The 22,402-nt window shown below is 53.1% G+C and overlaps 1 protein-coding gene across 1 annotated transcript; it reads right to left on the bottom strand.

Moving 5' to 3' along the window:
• Positions 1-3,427: 3,427 nt before the first annotated feature.
• On the bottom strand, positions 3,428-21,097 carry LOC123344865 (tripartite motif-containing protein 10-like). Its single transcript, XM_044981360.1, has 7 exons — positions 20,657-21,097; positions 18,688-18,783; positions 14,311-14,538; positions 12,996-13,018; positions 7,872-7,987; positions 6,200-6,232; positions 3,428-4,159 (listed from the first exon to the last, which is right to left on the bottom strand). The coding sequence occupies exons 1-7, from the start codon at positions 21,056-21,058 to the stop codon at positions 3,642-3,644; spliced, it is 1,416 nt and encodes a 471-aa protein (XP_044837295.1). The 5' UTR covers positions 21,059-21,097; the 3' UTR covers positions 3,428-3,641.
• Between the last annotated feature and the right edge of the window lie 1,305 nt (positions 21,098-22,402).

Here is a 22,402-nt window from a genome sequence, read left to right as displayed (position 1 = left end):
GCCACTGATCTGGAGGTTTATATTGTCACCAAATTTGAAATAATTGTGTGTGAGGATAAAGTCAGAGCTCAGCAACCAGATATGCTGTGGCATTATCAGGTATCTAGACTAACACGGCTACCCCTCTGATACTAGAAATAGTCACACACTCCTCACAAATATCATGAATATTGTCTGATACTGGAGAGTAAAAGGCATTCGCTCAGGCTTACACAATTTCTCTGGGTTGTCAGCTCTTACTTTGATGAATACTGCACACAGGGAACAGTAAAAAATAAGGAATCAAGCAACACAGACAGCAAACCAACCTACAAACAAACACGTGACAACACTGAAAATACGAAGGGAAGTAGAGCATCAAGTGGTTGGTGATGGGTATTTTAAATGAGGGTCTAGGACCCAGGCTGTGCAATGCAACAGAGCCCCAGAGACCGACCAGCTGACCCAAAAACTCAGAGTAGAAGCCCTGGAGCACATTGACACTGGGCTTCAGAGTTTGCAGACAGATCCCTGCTTCAAAGAGCTTGCAGATAAGGTCTTCCTGCTCCCAAACACCTAAGCACCACACCTAGTGCTTGCTACGTACGAGTCAATGGGAGCCCTCGGAAGAGCTGGAACTACACCAGATCGCAAAGATGTGGCCTTAATGGTTTCCAATACCTCTCCCCAAACAAATTCTAAAACTTCGTGGCCATCACCTGTCTGGAACCCAACTCTAATTGAAAGGCCGAACAAATAAACGCACCCGCGGTAAAGTTCCTCCAGTTTTAACAATTTCCCATGTATTCATTAGTAACATGGGAATTTTTAAAAAAAAAATCATGAGGATCACAGTTTTCAGCTGTCTACAAACCTCTACAAGATTTCTGTTGTTCAAAGAATCCTTTTCTCTCTTACTTTAAGCCAGGAACACGTCCTGTGGAAACCGGGTTTGAGATGTAACCGTGCCAATGTCAGGAGCTAGGCTTCACCACGTGCTTCTGCTCCAGGATTCATTCACCAAAGCCCCGATCCCGCAAAGGCCAGTGCACGGGAGCCCTGCACAGGCAGAGCTGTTTGCGGGATCAGGATCTAGGACAGAGTCAATCGCGTGAAAGCAGCTTCTTCAAGTGACACCAAGCAAAATACACTCACAGATTTCTGTTAACCGTGGCTTGCTGAGCTTTATCCATCAGATCACTCCCATGTAGCCACATGCCCCAAAACACCAGCAACTCGCCAGAAGTCTTGGCACCCCCTGCAAAGCCTGCTCCTCCCACCCCCACCCCCACCCCCGCTCTTGTCCGGCCTAGCCTGGGCCTGGGACACCCCGAACTCCCCAACCCCCCCTCACCCCACTGACCCCCACCTACGCCCTATTTCTCCCATCACTTCTTCCACCTCTGCTCCAGGGTCCAGGTCAGGAGGCACCTAACTAGTGGAGCCAGCCTGCAGGTGTGAGGCCCTGAATTCCCTCTTTGTCCCCCCCCATCTCCCTCCAGTATCATGTTCTACTGCAGGGGTCTAAATTCCCGGCCCGTGAGCCACCCCAATGTGGCTTGTGGGGCTCCAGCGGTTTTGGGGCCGGGTCTCTCGCTTGGCCCCACCTGCTGCCCCCGGGTGCTGCCCCGCACAGGCTCTGCCGGCTCGCTCCATGGGTCTGCCGGCTCCGGGCGGGGCTGGGCCTCCGTGTGCTGCCCCCACTCCGAGCGACCCTGTGGCCAATGGGAAGCTGCAGGGCTGGGCCCGGGGGCAGCAGCGCGCGGAGGCCCCTGGACCCGCTCTGCCTTGGAGCCTCCGCCGCACCCCCCGGCCCCCTCCCAGAGCCTGCACCCCCACCCCCACCCCCTCCCGCCTCCAACCCCCCTCCTATAGCCTGCACTCCCACCCCCTCCCACCCCCAAACTCCCTCCCAGAGCCTGCACTCCCACCCCCTCCCGCCCCCAAACTCCCTCCCAGAGCCTGCACCCCCACCCCATATACCCCCTTCCACCCCCCAACCCCCTCCCAGAGCCAGGGCCGCCCAGAGGATTCCCGGGGCCCGGGGTCTTCGGCGGCGGGGGGCCCTTCCGTTCCGGGACCGCCGCCAAAGTGCCCCGAAGACCCGCGGCGGGAGCCCCCCGCCGCGGGTCTTCGGGGTACTTCGGTGGCGGGTCCCGGAACAGATGGGGCCCCCCGCCGCCGAAGACTGGGCTGTTCAGCGGCGGCGGCGGGTCCCGCTTCTCCCCACCCCCCGCCCGGCCCCAGCTTCTCCCGCCCGCCCGGCCGCGGCCCCGGCCCCGGCCCCTTACCGAGCGCGTCACCGGCGGGGCCTGAGCTCCGTCCCGCTCAGAGCCGCGTGGTGAGGGGGCGGGGCTGTGAGCTCCGGGCCGAGCGGAGGCAGCTGCTCCGCCCCCTCACCACGCGGCTCTGAGCGGGGCGGGGCTCAGGCCCCGTTGGAGCTCCCAGCCCCGCCCCCTCACCACGCGGATCGGGGCGGGGCTCAGGGGCTCGGCCGGAGTCTCGGCGCTTGATGCGCCGAGGCTCCAGGAGAGGGGCGGAGGCGGGAGCCTCCGCTCTTCTCTTGGGGGCCCCTGCGGAGCCCGGGGCAAATTGCCCCCTTTGCCCCCCCCCTCTGGGCGGCCCTGCCCAGAGCCTGCACCCCCATCCCCTGGCCCACAGATCAGTGTCTGATCCTCCCTTGGGCCTGTGTCAGGAACCACAGATCTCAGAGGGGTTCAGCGCGGTCGCTGCGTTAGTCTGTGTCAGCAAAAACAACGCAATGAGGAGTCCTTGTGGCACCTTAGAGACCAACACGTTTATTGGGCAGAAGCTTTCGTGGGCTAAACCCCCTTCATCGGCTGCAGGGAGTGGAACATACAGGGGGAGGTATAAACACAGGGCACGTGAACAGAGGGGAGCTGCCGGACCGAGTGGGGGCTCAGTGCTAACGAGCCAATTCAATTAAGGTGGAAGTGGCCTGTTCTCAACAGTTGGCGAGACTCAAACGCTGCCCCCCGGGCGCTTAAGAGCTCGTCAGTCCGAACCCGCCACCCCGTGTCCTGCTAACGCTGCTGGAAGAGCCGCTGAAGGGGAGCAGAGGACTCCAGTCCTGGGCTCTGATTGGGGGAACCCTGGGGGGCCCGACGGGTCCCCAGCCTCTGTGCACCCCAAGCCAAGGGGCAGGACGTTGTCTGTGCAGCTGGGTCCTCCCTGCCCAGCTCTGCTTCCCCTGCGACACCTGCCCCTGGTCTCCTGGGAACCTCCCCCGCCTGGCGCCTGGTTTGCCCTCTGCTCTGTCCCCTCCAGCCCCCTCTCCCACCAGGGCCCCCCTGCTCTCCCCTCCCCCCAGCCAGGCCTCCCGCCTGCTCCCCCCTCCCAGCCCCTTCAGCCACGCTCCCCCAGCCCCCCTGTTCTCCCCTCCCCCCCCAGGCCCTTCAGCCAGCCCCTCCCCCAGTTGAGGCGTCTCTTCTGGCCCTTGGCAGGGTCCTTCCCACAGGGGGGCTCCCTCCTTCCTTGGTGGGACACCCCCCCCCCCCACACTGCACACAGAGTTGGCCTCCCAGGAGCATAGAGACTGATCCTAGAGCGCCACACACAGACCTCCACAGCCATAGAGCTGCGGGTAGAGCGTCACCCCCCTTCAGCCCAGTCCACCAGGGTCATAGAGATCAGGGGGGGGGCTAGAGGAGCCGCGCAGTACAACCAAGATCACAGAGGAAGAACGGGCGGATTCTCTCCCCGGCGAAAGAGGCCGGCGGGAAAGTGACGATCGGGTCCCCGGTACCAGCATCGAAAAACGTCACCTGCCCCCCTTCATAGTCCAGATACACCCGGATCCTGCGTGGCGCCTGGCTCGGGGACAAGGGGATGCTCTGCCCAGGGGATGTCAGAGCCCAGCTCTGATCCTTCCAGACCTGCACAGCCCAGATCCCCTGCTCAGGGTTAAGGCTGATCCCTCCCTTCCTGCTCATACACTCTCTGGCCACCCCCACAGCACAGACTCCCCCCCTCCCCACCTCCACCTCCCAGTAGTGTCGGCCCGAGGTGAATCCCTCACAGCCCAGCACACAGGGCACAATGTCAAATCTCTCAGGGTTGTTGGGCAGGTCCTGCAGTGTGAGTTCCCATCTCACACTTCTCCGATCCGCAGACACAAGGAGTCGGGGATGGGCCGTGTCTGGATCCAGAGTCACGTTCGCTGCAGAGAGAGAATCAGAGCGTGAGGGGCAGAGCTCAGCCCTGGGGCAGGGTCTGATCGTGTCACTGACAGAACCTGCCCCAGCTGGGGAGTGAACCAGGCAACCTCCCCCGTCCCAGATTTACCCAGCTCTGCACGGGGAGCAGCGCTGAGATCTCAGCCATGGGCTGGGGGGATTCACACCCTGACAGAGCCAGTTCAGGGACAGAGCGAGAGGATCAGCTCGGCTGAGCCAGGCCCCAGACCCAGAGTCGGAGTCTCAGTGATTCCATCCTTGTGCTGGGGGGGAAGACGAGGGGGGTCAGAGGGAGCTGGTTTTAAGCCACCTTTGTCCTTCCTTCAGTCTGCCTGGCCCCTCGCTCCAGGGGCCTCAGGGCTGCGAAGCAGAGAGCAGCCAGAGTGTGATGCCTCCTGTCTGCCCCCAGCAGAGCCGCCCCTGGGGAGGGTGAATCGGGGCGACCGCGCCGGGCCCTGCGCTTTGGGGGGCCCCGCGGGCTGGTGCGATTGGCTGGCGCAGTCGGTCCCAGAAGAGACGAATCCGTCACTTCCGCCCCGGACCCCCCTAGGGCCGGCCCTGGCCCCCAGCCTGGCCCCAGCCACTGCTACAATAACGGCTGGGGGCAGAGTTGCTGTGGAGCCCCTGTGCCAACTTCACACGGACGGAGGGGGGGGGGGGCTCCCTGGCACCAGAGCTATTTTCTGGGGTCTGTTTCCAGGCACATCAAGGCCCCTTTGCTCTGACAGAGCAGCACGAAAGGGCCTGACAGTCAGGCCCTGGAACCTTTCCCCACCTGCCCCCACCTCTCCCCACAGACGTGACCAGAGACCCTGGCAGCACAGGAGGCTCCCAGCAGATCACAGGGAATCCAGCGTCCCCCTGTCCAATGATGCAACTCGTCACATCCCGTCTCCTTGCAGAGCCCCCTCCCGCCTAGCGAGCAGCCAGCTGAGCAATGGAAACCTGCTTTCATAGAGACCCCACTGGCCCCCCATGACTGTGTGTAGCTGCGGGTGGGTGAGGACACCGCACACTCACTGAACGGCTGCTCGGCTTGTGCTGCTCTATCGGGGACTTTCCAACCCCCGCACTGCTGGCCCCACGGCTACGCAATGGCTAGTGCAGTATTGCCGACTTCAAGGGATCAAATCTCATCAGACTGGCCCAACAATCAGGACATTTTAAAGGATTCTATTGTGGTTTTTAACTCAGTCTCTTGATGTTTGAACCCCCCTGGCCCCTCCCCAGGGCTGCGCATGTGACAGTCAGTGCTGCCCACTCTCCCACATGTCCTGGAGAAGGGGATTTTGGCTCCTGCTGCAGGAGCTCTCACCCCCCATCTGCCCATCTCCTGCCCAGCAATTAATCCTGTCCCCAGCCCCCATCAGCTCTGTCCCCATCCAACCCACCCAATTCGGTCCCCCAGCGCCATCATCACCCCCCATCAGTTCAGCACCCCTCCCCCACCGCCCTCAGTTCACCCTCCCAGCACTCACCCTCTCTGCTCAGAACCCACCAGCAATACAGCCCCCCCCAGCCCATCAGCCCCCCAATCACTTCAGGCCCCCTGCAGCCCCCAGGCCATAATAAAGCCTCACGGCCCCACCTCTGCTCCTCCCGGGGCTCTTCACCCTCCCTAGGCCTGGGGGCTACAGTGGGGGCCCCTCTCCCACTTCCCAGGCTGGCAGGGGAGCAGCCGCACTGGGGTGGGGACAGAGGGAGCCCCAGTCGCCCCCAGGGCAGCTGACAGGATTTCTAAGTAAAATTCAGCCTCGTTTTTAGAGCTCTCAAATATCGGGATTTTTTGTGAGCTACAGCTGAGAGTTCTAGCGCGAGATCATGAGTGAGGCTTAATTCTAAATTCTAAGAGAGAAAAGAATCGACTTTTCTGTTTTTAGGAAAGATCTGGGCAGCCACCAGGAATATGTTGCTCAGCTCCTGTCAAATGCAAAATTGAAACAAAACCTGAACTATGGTGCTGCCAATGAGCCCCCATAATTCATTGGAAAGTTTTCACTCCCCCTTTGATCCCAGAAATTTACCTTTGTCCAACCGCTGTCTGGACGAGAGTGAGTCTAGAGGAAGAAATGGGGGAAAGAGACGAAATGTCAGGTTGTCGTGTTTAGGGATCTAGTCACATTGTTAATGTTCCAACACAAAAGCAAAATGAACAGAAAACGAACTTTATGAAGTTCTAGTGAAGGAGGTTAAGTGCAAATCAGACCAATACAAACCATTCCACATGTCACTAAAAATAACCCCAACCATTAAAAACTAAGGACACGACCTCAGGTTACATGACAGACCCAGCGATGTTTTACCAGCAATTACACACCTGTGGCTGGCCCATGGCAGCTGACGTGGGGTCGCAGGGCTGGGGCACTGGGGCTGTTTCATTGCAGGGTAGATGCTGGGGCTTGGACAGAGGCCTGGGCTGTGGGACCCTGTGACGGGAGAGGGTCGCAGAGCCCAGGCTCCAGCCTGAGCCCGAACTCATGAGCCGGAGTCAGCGGACACGGGCCAGTCACAGGTGTTTAATTGCTGTGTAGAGAAACCCTCTGAAACCAACACATCATTCACAGACAGATCAACACACAGACACTGTGTCACTGATTAGCATTTAATCAACTTTAAATCTGCCCCTGAACCATTAGTACTTAGTAAAACTGGGGGTCTCATTCTCTCCAGCTCAGGAGGATAAAAGGTGGAGAATCTCTAAAGCAGGGGTGGGGAACCTACGGCTCGTGGGCCAGATCCGGCCTGTTGCTAAATTTCATCCGGGCTGCAGCCTGCCCCCCGCAATCACCACTGCAGAGTTGGAGCCATGAATACTGAAGCCCTGAGCCTCTGCACAGAGCCGTGGGAACTAGGAGTGTGGCGGGTTCTGCAGCACCCCCCAGGTTTTGTGCGGGGTCCCAGGCGCTGGCCCCACGCCCAGGGTCCCAGCTGGCTGCTGGACCCCCGCCCGGGACTCTGCACCTGGCACTGCACGCGGGGTCCCATCAGCTGGCCCTGCACCAGGGACTCTGCTCCCGCCCCCAGCTGTGGTCCCAGCCTCAGCCCCTTACCCCTGTCGACACCTCGCCCCCCCTCCTCCCGGAGCCACGGCCCAGTCTTGGCCCCAGCTCTGGGGAGAGGGGGCACAGAAAGGGGTATGGGGGGTGCCAGTAAAAACTTTGGGGACCACTGGCTTTCAGCGCCTCTACTGTCAACATTGTTCCAGCGCAACAACCTGTGGGGCTGGAGCCGAGAGCGCCGGCTCGGCCTGCTGTGAGGGAAGCCCAGAGCCTCCAAGCCCCCCGCCTCCCCGTGGGTGAGTGGCCTGTGATTGATTTTTTTCTGTGGGTCAATAGCCCATGATAGAAAAAAGGTTCCCCAGCCCTGCTCTGAAGCAAGAGAGGGACTGTGGTGACACCGGAGGCCTTGCAGACAAACAATCCAAACAAACATACTCCAGAAACAGTGAATTCAGCAGGAAGCTCAAGCTCAGGTTAACGTTCACAGCTGCTAGGAAAGGAAACCCCCAGGGGGTCCGAATGCAGGCCCCTAACCCAGTGTGTGTGGGCCGTACTGAGAGCTGGGTAGGGAATTCATAGCTTCCAAATGATTAGTGACGATCTCCTGCCACAATCATTGTCCCGAAGAGATTTCCCCAGCTCTGTCAGTTATCAGTGTGACATAGGTGAGAAAATTCCCCAGGTGACTGGTTATTACCTTTGAATTCCTTCACTATGGTCTCCAGAGGTGCATTTCTGTGAGAAGATTCCCAGAGTCTCCATTTCAGGTCAGAAGAAAAGGCCACTGGGTTCTGAAACTTCTCCCTCTCGCACCTGAAGAACAACCCAGAGTCACTCGCTGTGGAGTTCGTTCATGTTTGTGTTTTACTAACATGTATTTTACTCTAGTGAATGGCTGTAGCTCAGCAGATCCTGGAGGTGAAATTCTCTATTGCCCCAGGAACAGGTCCATTACCAGCTTGGACACTACAAGCTTCCCCTTCATTCTGGTGAGACCGATACTGGAAAACTGCATCCAGTTCTGGTGTCTCCATTTTAAAATGACAAGGAGTCCGCTGGCACCTTAAAGACTAACAGATTTATTTGAGCATAAGCTTTCATGGGTAAAAGCCTCACACTGAGAGCTCCCTGGCACTTGAGTGTGGGGTACAAACACCGTCATGGGGAGAACAGACTTGGCACTAAAGGGCTCCTCAGTTTAGCAAACAAAGGCAGAACAAGGACCAATGGCTGGAAGCTGAAGCCAGAGAAATTCCCATGGGAATCAGACAGACATTGTTAGCAGTGCGGGTGCATTAACCATTGGCAGAAACTGCCCAGGGAAGTGGTGGATTCTCCATCTCTTGACAAGGCACCAGAACAGGGGGCCCGTGGCCCCATCACTTCTAAAAGTGGGAGAACTCTGCTCTCTGCCTTGGTACCCGCCTTAAAGTCAAGTGATGGGGGAGGGGGCAGAGAGGAGTGAGGAGGGTGTGGGGTCTCGGGGGAAGAGGCGGAGCAGGGGTGGGGCCATGGTTTGGGCACCGGTGCCCCCCCTCCACTTCTAGGGAGCTTCAGGTGTTACTGTCTGTTGATGTCGGTAAATCTAGGCTGACCGGCTTTCTGGAAGGTGCTTTAGTCCCACATTAGGATTTAGTCAGATTCACACAGGAATAACTGGGTGAAATTTAAGGACCTGTGATACAGAGGCACCGACTCCAGAAAAAAAAAGTGGCTGCTCAGCACCCACCAGCAGCCCCACAGATCAGCTCTTCCCCCAAACCCCCACTACCTCCCGCCCACCGGGGATCAGCTGCTCAGCAACGGGCAGGAGGTGCTGGGGGGGGGGGGGGAAGGGGGAAGTAAGGGCGGGCCCGGGGCAGAGTGGGGGTCGAACACTCCCGGGGGAATGAGAAGGTCAGTGCCTGTGCAATGATAGACAGGAGGTCAAATGTGAGGATCTCATGGTCCTTTCTGGCCTTCAACTTTATGCATTTATGAAACTCAGTAACACCATGTGGCAATGAGTTCCAGGGGTTAATAATTGTTTTAAAAAAAGGGCATTTCCTTTTCTCAGCTTTACACTAGTTGCCTTTCAGCTGCACTGAACGTCCCCTCGGTCTTGTACTGTGAGTGTGGGAAGCAGGATCCCCTGACGTATCCCGTACCCCACTGAAGGGAGATAATTAGGGACAATCCTTGTGGTGATGTAGATGCCCATCGTACCAGGACCTGGAGTGAGACCCACTATCCCATTTCAAAGATAATTTATGTTCTTATTTAGCTCTTTGGATACATACGATGGTCAGTCCACTAGCTCCGGGGTTCTCAGCTTACAAGGCCAGTGTGTGTCTACCCCGCACTGGGGGACAGCAAACGACTGAATGAACCGGCACTGCCCAGGGAGCCGGGAGCAGTGGGAGTCGGTGCAGTTCTGGGGGCAGGGCTGGAGCTGGGGGGAACTGGCTGGCACCTTCTATTGCTGGTTTGTCCATGGCTGGGGGATGAGCCATGTAACACGGCCGGGCAGGTCCCTGCCTGCAGGTGTCTGTGTCAGCGCAGGGCCTGTCAGGCCTGTAGCTCGACATCAGCATCACGGGGTGAGAGGCAGCCCAGGCTGGGGATCTGGAGGGCTCAGCAGTGCCACAGGCCAGGCTGCACCCCGGGAACCCGTCGCACTGATGTAAATCTCCCTTGTGGCAAATTAAACCGATTCCTTCTTGTTCTGCCCTCAGGGGACGTGAGGAACAAGTGGTCACCGCTCTCTGCAGAACAGCCTCAGACAGACCTGGAGACTGTTATCAGGCCCTGCCTCAGTCTCCTCTTCTCTACACTGAACACACCCATTTATTGCAACCTTCCTCACAGCTCGTCCAGTCTAAACCTCGGGTCACTTCTGTTGCTCTGCTCTCAACTCTCTCCAATTTCTCCACGTCCTTCTCACAGTGCGGTGCCCAGAACTGGACACAGGATTCCAGCTGAGGCCTCCCCGTGGCAAGAAGGGGGGAACAACGTCCTCCTGTGTCTGACACTGACACTCCTGTTAACACACCTGTGCTGGGTGCTCACCCCACATCAGCCCCCGGAAAGGGTGACGGAAGCAGAGAACGAGGAGATTGGGGAGACAGGCCACACACGGGGGGTTCAGGCCAGAGCAGTGACCCCTGGCTGGACGATGAAGCTCAGCTGAGCAGGTGGGGGCTGGGCTCGTGCAAAGCCAGGCAGGTGGCAGCAGAAATGGCTGCAGTGAGGAGTCTGCAGCCCCCCTGTGCACTCGACAGGGCAGGAGGGACCCAGGCAGAGAACAGCCTGCTGGGAGCCGGGCCTGGGGGAGGGAGTGTTAGACTCACAGGGCCAGAGGGGGCTGTCAGGGTCACCTGGTCTAACCCCCGTCAGAGAGCAGGGGGGAGACGAAGGCCTGTGGGAGGGGAGTGGGGAGCAGCCCAGGGAGGGAGCAGACGGTGCCTGCATGGGGCAGGGTCCCTGGGCTGGACCCTGGAGCAGTGGGCGGCTCGAGCTCCCCACCCAGCCCCGGCTGGAGCGGCATTGCCTGGGCAGTGGGGCCAGCGAGACTCTGCCCCCCAGCAGGGGAACCATTCAGTGACCTGGCTGGGGGCTGAGTCACGCAGAGGAAGCTGCAGCTCCTGGGAGGAGAGATGAGGCTGCAGAGTGAGAGAGACAACGGGGGTGGGAGACGCCAGGGGAGGGGTTGGCCCCGGAAGAGCTAATCCCCAGAGCAGCCAGGAGGGGGCAGCACCTGCGGTGACTACAGCAACCTGGGACAGCATCCCACAGTGACATCTGCCTTTTTCACAAGAGCGTCACCCTGCCGCCTCCTTCACTGTGTGACCCACTGCAACCCCCAGAGCTTTTCCCGCAGTCCTGCTGCCTCCCCAGTGATTCCCCAGTTCCTAGTTGTAGGTTTGATTTTTCCTCCCAACGTGCAGCACTTTGTCTCCATTGAATGTTCCCTTCAACTGATTTTAATCCTTCCTCCCTCCACCCTGTGTCTCTTGTGTCTATTTAGACTGTAACCTCCCTGGGGCAGGGACTGTCTCTGTCTCTGTCTGTGCAGTGCCCAGCACAACGGGGCCCTGGTTTTGCCTTGAGCCTCCAGGCGCTGCCAAAGCGCTACTGATAACAGCACGTTATAAACTCCTCAGAGCAGGGAACGTCTCTGCCATCGTATCTCCTGCCCGCCCAGCACACGGCTAGAGCTCACTGCATAATTAGAAACAATTAATAAACAGCTCATTGAACAGTCATCAGATGCAGGGCCGGCTCCAGGTTTTTTGCAGCCCTAAGCAACCCACCCCCTTTTTTTTGTGTGGCTTTTACATGGTTTCACTGTGCAAGGTTTTGTTTTTTGACTGTTTAAAATAAAAAAAAAGAAAACAGAATTTGACCAGCAAAGTGATGCAGAACATAACCAGAGACAGAGCCGAGGGGGAAGTGGGAGGGGGCTGAAGAGAGGAGGGGGGGCAGATACGGGGGGGACAGGAATGCAGGAGGGGGTGAAGGGGATGAGGGCACTGAAGGGAGAATGAGGCAATGTAGGGAAATGAGGGAAAATTTATGGGGTGGATGGGAACAGGGAAACTGAGTCGGGGGGGCACCATGAAGGAAAGGTGGGGTGAGGGGAGGCTGAGGGCAAGAGCAGACTGGCTGGGGAAGGGAGAGAGACAGAGCGGGAACCGAGGAGAATGAGAGGGAGGGATACAGGGCAGCTCCCCCACCCCATGGGGCAGGAGTGGGCGAGGGGCTGCCCCATGCAGCAGCCAGAGGGAAATTCTTTAACCACAAACAGGCAATGAAGCTTTGGGGGCAGGTGGAGGCTTCCACCTAAGGGCTCAGAAGCTACAAGGCAAATATCCAGCGCGCGCAGACGCACACACACAGCTCCCAATTTATTATTTTCAGACACACTCATGATCTGGGGGTCTGTCTCCTGCGTGTTTGGGGCTGCACGGCCCAGGCTGGCTCCCCCTGCCCCGCCAGAGCTGGCGGCAGCTTTCCTGGGCCCAGGGCAGGGAATCGCAGCCAGCTCTGCCGGGAGGAGCCTGGGGCCAAACCCTCCCCCTGCAGCCCGGGGGTGCCTGGGGGGAGGCGGGTGTCTCTCACCTTCCCTCCGAGCAGGCCCCCCGGGGCAGGGCAGGGGCTGGCCGGGAAGGGGCCCTGGCCAGGCTGGGGGCTCTGCCCTGGGAGAGGCTCCTGGGGGGGGAGCAGCGGGAAGGGCCCTGCTGGAGATTCCCCTCTCCCGGCTGCAGCCAGGGCTCCGGGCTCCCAGCACCAGCCGCCCCCCGGGGCTCGGGGATCTCGCCAGGAGCCTGGGAGCCAGAGTCACCGCAGCGGCTGCGAGTCACTTCCTGCTGCCGCGAGTCACTTCCTGCTGCTGGGCTGGAGCCCAGCTCCTCCTGGGTCCTAGCGGTACAACGCTGCCCTTGGAAATGTGCCACCCCAAGCAGGTGCTTGCTTTGCTGGTGCCTAGAGCCGGTCCTGATCAGCTGGCACCAACTTTCCATCCCTACCAACCTAGGTGGGGTTTGGAGTCTATGACCTAGAAATGAGAGACCCATTCTCCATCCCCGATCTCCTGAGGTCTCCGTTCCACCAGCCACACTACAAATAACACCCCTGTCTGTGGGTCAATCACTCTTCTCTCAGGCTGCTCTATTCTGGAGTCTAGTCAAAATGACAAGAGCCCCGAGATTAGATGTAACGGAGGGAGATTGGGAACCAGCCCCACACTCTGCACTGCTGGGCCGTGGGGAGCCAGGTCTCATGTCCAAAATCCCTTCCCTGCCCTGGGAAGTGAAAGGGAGAGTGAGAAGGAGCCACCTACCTGCTCAAGGTGCCTTTGATGTCCTAGAGGGGAGAGAGAAAAGGAAATTCAGTCCCAGCTCTCACACTAAGGATCCCTCCTGCTCTGGAGGGGACTCGCTTTGTCTTCACAGTTTGAGGTTCAAAGTGAAATTATTTGTTATTTATTAACATAAACAAAAACTTTGAATGTGCTGCTTTTGCTCCTTTGGAAAAGTGCTGTAAGTTCAGGATCTGGGCCCAGGAAGTTTATACATGGAGGCACACAGGCTCTTTGTGTAACAGCATCTGAATAACCACCCGGCCCATGGAATCAGAGGGCTCAGTCTTGTGATGAATGAGGTTTAATATCACTCTGGATACTGTGTTATCAATATCAATGTCTGATCACTTTTTGAGTTTTGCTAAATGCTTGGTCTCAACGACATCCGGTGGCAATGAGTTCCACAGTCTAACTACATGATGTGTGAAAAAGTGTTAGTTGGATCAGTTTTGAATTTGTCACCTTCTAATTTTATTGAGTATCAGAGGGGAGCCGTGTTAGTCTGGATCTGTAAAAGCAGCAAAGAGTCAAGAATTGTTTAGTTTGGAAAAGAAGACTGAGAGGGGACATGAGAGCAGTTTTCAGGTATCTAAAAGGGTGTGATAAGGAGGAGGGAGAAAACTTGTTCACCTTCCCCTCTAAGGATAGAACAAGAAGCAATGGGCTCAAACTGCAGCAAGGGAGGTTTAGGTTGGACATTAGGAAAAAGTTCCTAACTGTCAGGGTGGTTAAACACTGGAATAAATTGCCCAGGGAGGTTGTGGAATCTCCATCTCTGGAGATATTTAAGAGCAGGTTAGAGAAATGTCTCTCCAGGAAGGGCTAGACAGTGTTTGGTCCTGCCATGAGGGCAGGGGACTGGACTCGACCTCTCGAGGTCCCTTCCAGTCCTAGAATCTGAGTCCTGTGGCACCTTATAGACTAACAGACGTATTGGAGCATGAGCGTGTTAGTCTATGAGGTGCCACAGGACTCTTTGCTGCTAATTTTATTGAATGTCCCTTGTTCGTGCATTAGGAGACAGAACAGAATTTGGAGTTGGCCATTTTTGGAGGAGTCGTCTCCCAGTAGAATTCAAAAGAAGAATCTTTTCATTTAGACTCAATCCAATCCCCACTGTACTCAGGAAGTACATTTACATTGACTTTACTGGACATTTCATTAAGCCCTTAAGGAAAACTGTATTTTAGCAATACTGTGTGCTCTGACCTTTCACTCCTACTCTCCAAAAGTGAAGAGTTAGGAGACTTTCTGCCCTGTGAAAGGTTCTGGGGAGTTTTTAACACCGTCTCACCTGCAGGAATTCACTCGCTGGCCGCTGGCACTTCTCCATCTCACGGATCAGGGAACTGAAAGAGGATAGTTCCTCAGATAGTTTGGCAACATACTCAGCCCTCCCCTTTTCAATTTCCTTATTCAGCTCTTCCAGCTCGGCCAGCAGGAGTCGCTCTTGTTCCTCCAAAAGCTGGCGCAGTTGCTGAAATTCAGCCACAATCTTCTGCCTCTCAGTTTCCAGCTGTTTCTGAAATGAAGAGATACAAACAGAGAAAGCTCAGGTCAAGGACAGGAACACAGAGTGAGCTATGGGACATTTTATAAAGCCTTATGTATGCACATGGCAGCATGTCATTGTAACCCCACAGAATTTAACTCCTGATATTTTATGGAGAACAAACTCTGTGCTCAGTAGACAGATGATTTTCCAGTGGATTTTCAAAAACCCTAACTGGTGGTTAGAATAGGAACGTGTCTTGCATTATTAGGATATTCAGTTATCAGTGGTGTCCAGAAAACCAGACCCTTCAAATAACAGGAAGGACAGCAAGTGCAGGATCCAGAACGGGACAGGCAAGGATTACTTCTGGGGAACAAACAGTAGAACCCAAACTCAGAAGTGCTAGACTTGAACTGGAGAACAGAGGCTCCCCACAAAATACACCTAGATGAATAGGGCCGTGTTTCTAAAACAGGATTTAAAATCAGAGCCCCAACAATTGCTCTGACGAGTTTTGAATGCACAGTTTAGGGTACAAACATTTGGTCACATCATAAATCTCCAATTTTAACCCACACAGGGATTCTGAGCACAAACTGGGTGGCTGGCAAGACACCTGTGTCATAAACAGATAGTTAAGGGTTAAGGTCTCTTTTACCTGTAAAGGGTTAACAAGCAGTAACCTGATGAACACCTGACCAGAGGACCAATCAAGGGACAAGATAATTTCAAATCTCTGTGGAGGGAAGTCTTTGTGTGTGTTCTTTGTTGGGGTCTTTGTTCTCTGTTTGGATCTAAGAGAGACCAGACGTATTTCCAAGCCCTCCAAGTTTGCCTGAAGTATTTTCTACTATTCAGCATAGTAAGTATTAGAAAGGCGGATTAGTCTTATAATTTAATTTCTGCATTTGCAATTGTGTGTTTGCTGGATAAATTCTTTATTTCTGTTTGCTGTTACTTTGATTACTCTGAGAAAGGGGTGGGGGGAGTCTCTCCAGTTTTTATAAGTTAGACCCTATAACTTTGTCCTTCCTGGTGTTACAGAGATAGTGTACTTTTTTTCTTTTTAATAAAATCCTTTTCTTTTTAGAATCTGATTGATTTCTTCCCTTGTTTGGATTTTTCAGGGGAAGGGGAGAGGGATAGGGAATCCCTCTGTTTGATTCAAGGAATTTGAATCCAGGTATCTCTCCCCAGGACTAGGAGAAGGGAGGGGGAAGAAGGTGGGGGGAATGGTTTATTTCACTTTGTGTTGAGATTCAAGGAGTTTGGATCTGTGTTCTCCAGGGAAAGTTTGGGGGAACAGGGAGTGTGCCAGACACTAAAAACCTGGCTGGTAGCAGCTTTACCAGATCTAAACTAGAATTTTAGTTTAGAGGAGTTCATGCAGGTCCCCATCTTGTGAACGCTAAAGTTCAAAGTGGGGAATAAACCTATGACAACCTGTTTGCAGGTTCAGGGCACTTAGAAACGTGCGCATATGAACTGGACATAAGCCCACCAAGTCATGCTCTTTCTGGAGCTCTCTAGCGCCTGGTACCCCAGGAGCAAGAAACTTACATCATATTTCGAACCCAGATCTTCTTCACGGCAACGTCCAGCAGCGCTAGCGCTAGGGCCTGTTCCAAAGCTCACCACAATCAACACGAGTCTTTCCAATGACTTCAGTGGGGTTTTGTGGAAGCCAGTAAATATTTAACAAGGATTTGAAGAGATCTTAATGGCTAGCTGTGACCCTAATGACGTGAGAAGCAAGATAATGTAAGACAGAGTGAACTGTGTGAAAGTTATTACGACCTTGCAATATGCAGTCTTGCTTTTTTTCTAGTAAGATAGCAGAAAAGCTTATGTATAAACAAAATGTCTAAATGTTGTGGTTATGATTATGTATTAGTTTTAGTTGATGTATTTACCACTTGGGTTGAAGCTTTTCCCTGCAGGAAAGCAGATGTCTTTGCTTAAAGATTTTGTACCACATTTTGGCATCCCTGTGAGTATCAACAGTGATCGTGGAACTCACTTTACTGGACAGATTGTAAAGGAGTTATGTGCAGTTTTGCAGATCCAACACAACCTTCACTGCCCTCATCATCCACAATCTGCTGGGACAGTGGAACACCAGAACGGGATTTTAAAAAAATAAACTGGCCAAGATTTGTGCTGAAACACACTTAAAGTGGCCAGATGCCCTTCCTTTGGCACTGATGTGTATGAGAGCCATTCCCAATCGAAAGACTGGACTCAGCCCTCATGAAATTTTGACAGGACACCCAATGCGACTACCAACTGCATCCCCACTAACCCCAGCTCAGATGGACATTCATTTGATGGATAACATGTTGCTTAAGTATTGTCAGGCACTAATGAAATGTGTTAAGTCTTTTTTTATACACAGGTGATGGAAGCACTACCGAAGGATCCCACTACCGAAGGATCCTGTGCAACCTTGCCACTCATTAGAACCAGGAGCCTGGGTCTACATACAGATCCATCAACGAAAGACTGCCTTGGCTCCACGCTGGAATGGCCCTTTCCAAGTCCTGCTGACTACCGACACCGCTGTGAAGTGCCACAGACTGACTGCTTGGACCCAGGATTCTCACTGCACAAAGACCCCTCCACATCAGAAGAATTTTCCTACTGCTAATTCGCCTATTCCTTTTTCTAGTTTTACTGTGCTTTTGGACAGCAGGAAAAAGGACAAGTTTGGTCAGGTGTTAAGTGACCAGCCTTCTCCGGGGCAGCAGATTTCTATAGCGGCTGCCCGCACTATACTGTTGTGGTTATTGTTTGAGGGCTTTCCGTTAACCCTCCCCTGGTTCGTCTCACGCAGACAGAAAGCAGGAGACCAAAAGTCCAAAGTGCAGGGGTTAGTTCCAAGCAAGCATCTCCAGAGCCTTTACCCCGAGTCCCCCTTCCCGGTTCCGACACCAGAGCCTGTACCCCGCGCCCCCCTGTGACGTTATTGACAGACTCTGTAACCTCATAGATCATTGTTGCAACCAAAGACCTGTAGTGGCTCCAGATCCTGTATAAAGGGGGTCAAACACAGTGTCTAAGACAAGGTTCTGGTTTGCTGGTTAGGATTATGCTGGCTGTATACGTGTATCGGTTTGTAGTTGAAGTTACGAATATTGGCTCTGTACTGTCTGTATTTCAAACTTATGCTGTGCTTCTGGGTGACACCCCAGACAACTTGGTGTCAGCTCTGCCTAGCCTGCTTGATGGCCCTTTAATGACCATCAGCTGTACAACTGACCCATTGAGGGAAGGCAGACACGCCTTGTGACTCAGCAAGGTCTGCAGGGACCTGCCTATGGACAGAACTCTGAGGTTTTTCCAGGCCATGGGATGGACAGCTTGTCCTTGGGACAAAGAAAGCAGAGACCACATGGCAAGAGAGATTATAAAAAGCTGCTGCAGCTACTCCATCTTGTCTTCAGTCCTGCTTCTTACCTCTGGAGGGACTTTGCTACAAAGGGAAGCTCTCACAAAGGACTGTTGGCCCATCCCAGCGGGGGATGTTCCAGAGACTTGATTTGAATCTGCAGTTTATTCTATCACAGCTACAAGACTGAACCTAGAACTTTGCCAGTACTGTATGTAACTGATTCCATTTAACCACTTCTAGCTCTCACCTACATATTTTTCCTTTTATGATTAAACCTTTAGATTCGAAAGGATTGGCAACAGCATGATTTGTGGGTAAGATCTGATTTGTATATTGACCTGGGTCTGGGGCTTGGTCCTTTGGGATCAAGAGAACCTTTTCTCTTTTACTGGAGTATCGGTTTTCATAACCATTTGTCCCCATAACGAGTGGCACCGGTGGTGATACTGGGAAACTGGAGTATCTAAGGGAATGCATCCGACGAAGTGGGTATCACCCACGAAAGCTCATGCTCCGATACGTCTGTTAATCAATAAGGTGCCACAGGACTCCAGACTAACACGGCTCCCCTCTGATACTTGGATTATTAAAACTCTTTCCTTAATGCTCCATTTTCCTATTTACACTCAATTAAAGCAGAACAGTTTTTCTTTACAAGGAGAATAAATAAGCAATAATCTTTCATGGAAGGGAAGATGTTGCTCACTGTTCTTCTTCCGTTAGACTAAGCAGAGTATCAATAACGTCCCAGTGCACATTTGCCTCTGAGTAAGAACGGCACCTACCAGTAGTTCCTGGCTTGTTTTTTCCCCACTCGATTTATACGACAGAATCTCGTCTCTCTCTTTTTTCAAACTCTCCAAACGGCTCCGAATTTGTTCCTAACAAAAGAAAAACTGGTTTAGGTTTGGCTGCTTTTGGAGGATTTTCCCCCATTTTATTTATATTGTCAAGAATATTAAATACATAATAAAATGGGCGAGTGCTCTAACCACGTGACTATAAAGTCCTTCTCATGTTCGCGGGCTCTCTCTCTCTCCTGCAAATGACTCTCTAAGTATTTATCCCCAGTGGGGCAGCTTCAGCAGGAGAAATGGAGGCAGCCCCACCTCAGCACATCCCATAGGGAGGTGGCAGGTCCCTGTTCAAATCCCGGCTCTTCACCAGCTGGAAGAGGGACTTGAACCTGTGATCTCCCATGTCCCCGGTGAGTGCTCTAAACGCTGGGCTAAAAATGATGAGGGAAGTTTTCTGTGTGTGAACTCACCTGAGGGGCCTCAGGCCACCTACCAGACCAGGCCCCACACAGGAGTTAGGTGGCCTAAGGCTGATCTTCCCTGGGGCTCAGGTGGGAGACGGGCACCTAGCTGCCTTGAGCGAGGCAGCAGTGCACATGGGCAGAGGGAGTTTAGGCACCGACAGGGCTCAGCAGGAGTTTTGTGAATTGCAGTGGAGGCTCCAACTGGGGTTTAGGCACCTAAGTAAATACTGTGAATCTAGGTCTCCCGGACAGGGAAACTGAGCTAAGGACGGGCTGGACGGAGGCTTCACTTCCTCAGTGCACAGGTGTTCACACTCCGCTCATGCTCACTGCGACTCTTCTGAGAAGTCTCCGAACCACATTGTCACGCAGGGCATGTTTTGATATATCACCGGCCTTGGCATTTCTGAGTGGGCCTGAGAAACAATCTTCCCCCCTCCCCCTACACATAACCAATTCCTGTCCCCCCCACTAAGCACTGGGATTGCCGGAGAATGTCGGGGAGAGTCAGTGAGATGAGCCACTGGGACACCGTCCAAACAGATCTAACCCAGTGATACACAAACTGTGGGCATGCGGCATCTTCAATTCTTCCCAAAAAGTGCAGCTTGATCCTTGTACATGAATCACTGTGGTTACATCCGTTACATTTTCGAGACTCCCTGCTATAAAGGATATTTAACGTGGCTCGGGTTTTATTATGGAGAGGGAGCAAGGGGGGTGTTGCTGGCTGGGGAGGAAAAGACGGCAAGGAACGGACATAATTCTTCCCCAGTTCCCGAAGCCGGCGGGTTCTCCTCCCTGATCCTCCGCCTCCTTCCCCCTGGAAAACAGGACCCTGGATCTTCATTTTGAAAATATGGGCGCCCTGCCCCTGCTGCCGCAGATTTCAAGCAATCTGCTGGAATGGGCCAGGCCCCCAGCCATTGTCCATCCTGTATGAGAAGCAAACCCTGCTCCCCCCACCCTGCAAGGAGTAAAAAGGAGCTGGAATGAGTGGAGTTTCCTGTCCCTTCCCGCAGGGATTTTTCCCTGCACAGGGGATGCCCTCGCTCTAGGGCGCACAAGTCATATCCTGCTTTACACATCCTGGTGCTATTACAGCCGTACAGCCCTGCTGGCGTGGGTGTAGTTACACCTGTATAACGGTGTATCACCTATTCCTGTATGGAAAGGGGAACAGGGCTTCCTGGCATCAGGCACCTTTATACCAGCACAACTTGTATCCGCACTGCATAGGGGGGGTTGCTGACATAACTCTTTCGTTTAAAAAAAAAATCCCCCCCCCCCAGCACAGATCAGTACCAAAACTATATACAGAGTAGGTCTTAAAAACGTGTCTCCTCAGCATCTTCCTGTATGAAATCCCTTGTTTCTCTACCTTGTGATTGTAGGAAGCTAGTTTTATGACCTTGCTGGGTTTCTATTCTCAGATGGCTGGTCTGATTGTTCCAGCCTGTCTGGCCTGGGATGGGTCCCAAATGCAAAATTACCTGGTAATCCTGGGCCGCCTCCTCGATAGGAAGCACGGGGTGGTCTCTGTGTCTGCGGGACTCTCTGCACACCAGGCAGATCGGGGTTTGATCCACTTCACAGAAGAGTTGCAAAAGCGCCTTATGTTTTTCACACGCTCTCTCCCCGCTTGGCGCTGGGAATTTTTTGGCTATTTCCACGACATTCCTCAGGTCCCGGTTAGGCTGGAACTCCCCTGCCCGGAAGGGTTCTCTGCACTGAGGGCAGCGATACCGGGGGGAGGTTTTGGACTCCTGGCAGTACTGAGTGATGCAGGCTCGGCAGAAGTTGTGTCCGCACTTGATGAGAATCACCGGGTCGTTAAAAGAAGCCAGGCAAATGGAACAATTAACAGGCTCTTGTAACCCCCGTTTTGCGGCCATGGCACCTACGGGAAGAGAAAAATAAGTTTCACTTTCACTCAGCCACGTGTCTATTCCCGACTGAAGCTGGTCTCCGCCCTTCCTGCAGCCTGCAGCAGCCTCCTGCCTCCTTGCTGATCTGTCGTGAATGTGTTCGCTGGGCCCTGGGATCCTTCAGTTCTGGAAAGGAGAAAATATAAGGAGATAGGAGAGAGGTATATAAAATAATGACTATATTGAACTACATCTGTACAGATTATACTTTAAACAAATATTTTCCCCTGCTGTCCTAAACAGCATTAAGTAGATCAAGTCACTGAAGAGATAAAAGCATTTCTAAATAAAAGCCAATCATAAAATCCCTCATTCCATGCCCACAAAAACTTTGTAGAGGCCAACAGTATTGGCAGAATTATGCCCAAAACTACGCCATTATATGGTACTTTCCTTCAGCCATCTTAGTTAGAAATTATTTGTAAACGTTTCAAAACAGGATCTGATGGGAATTAGAAATAGAGCAGAGTTGCAATGTTAGTTTGATTGGGACTGGAACTTTGCCAAAGTTCTGGTGTTCTCAGTCTAATCAGATCCATTTCTAATAGTACAAATAATAATTGTAATGTTTAATTGTAATTGTATTATTACTGTATGTTGCAACATTTAAACATTTCCTGAGTTATCTAAACAATTAAATAAAAAATCCAGAACTATAGAGTGCCACATTAAATCAGCTTCTTAATTTATTTGAAACATTTAACTACATTCAGTATTGCCATTAGTATGCATTCAAAAATCATGAATAAGCCACACACAAAAAGGAGATTTAAAAATACATTTAATTTTTTTTATTTGCCTTCTGGTGACTGAGCCGTTAGATAACACTTGTGTCGTGTTTTCAGCAGAGGTGGTTGAAACAGAATTTCTGTTCCATGGGAAGTTCTGACATTTCAAAATTTATTTTGATTCTGAATCAGAATAAGAAAAAATTGAAAATTCCCATTAAATGAACAGGTTGAAAAAAAATTCATTTTGGGTCAACCAACACATTTCATTTTGATGAAATCAAAATGTTCCATTCTGCTTTTGACTTAAAAATAAGATAAAATTTAAAAATGAAAAGATGTTTTGAAACAAAACTGTGTCAGAAGGAACATTTCAACATTTTTTACCTGAAACTCAAAAAAGGGTCACACAAAAAGTGGAAAGTAGGTCAAATTATGAAGGATGAATATAAAAAACCACCACAAGCAGCATGTAGGGATAAAATCAGGAAGGCTCCGGCACAAAAGATTCTGGCAGAGCAGAGGGAGTCAGTGGAGCAGGGACAGACTGTCAGGGACGCGGAGGGCAGGGGGTGACTCTGGC

This window comes from Mauremys mutica, chromosome 12, assembly GCF_020497125.1.
Source record: "Mauremys mutica isolate MM-2020 ecotype Southern chromosome 12, ASM2049712v1, whole genome shotgun sequence".
NCBI classification, from domain to species: Eukaryota; Metazoa; Chordata; order Testudines; family Geoemydidae; genus Mauremys; species Mauremys mutica.
The sequence above is the reverse complement of the archived record's forward strand: the minus strand, read 5'-3'. Positions and strand labels throughout refer to the sequence as shown.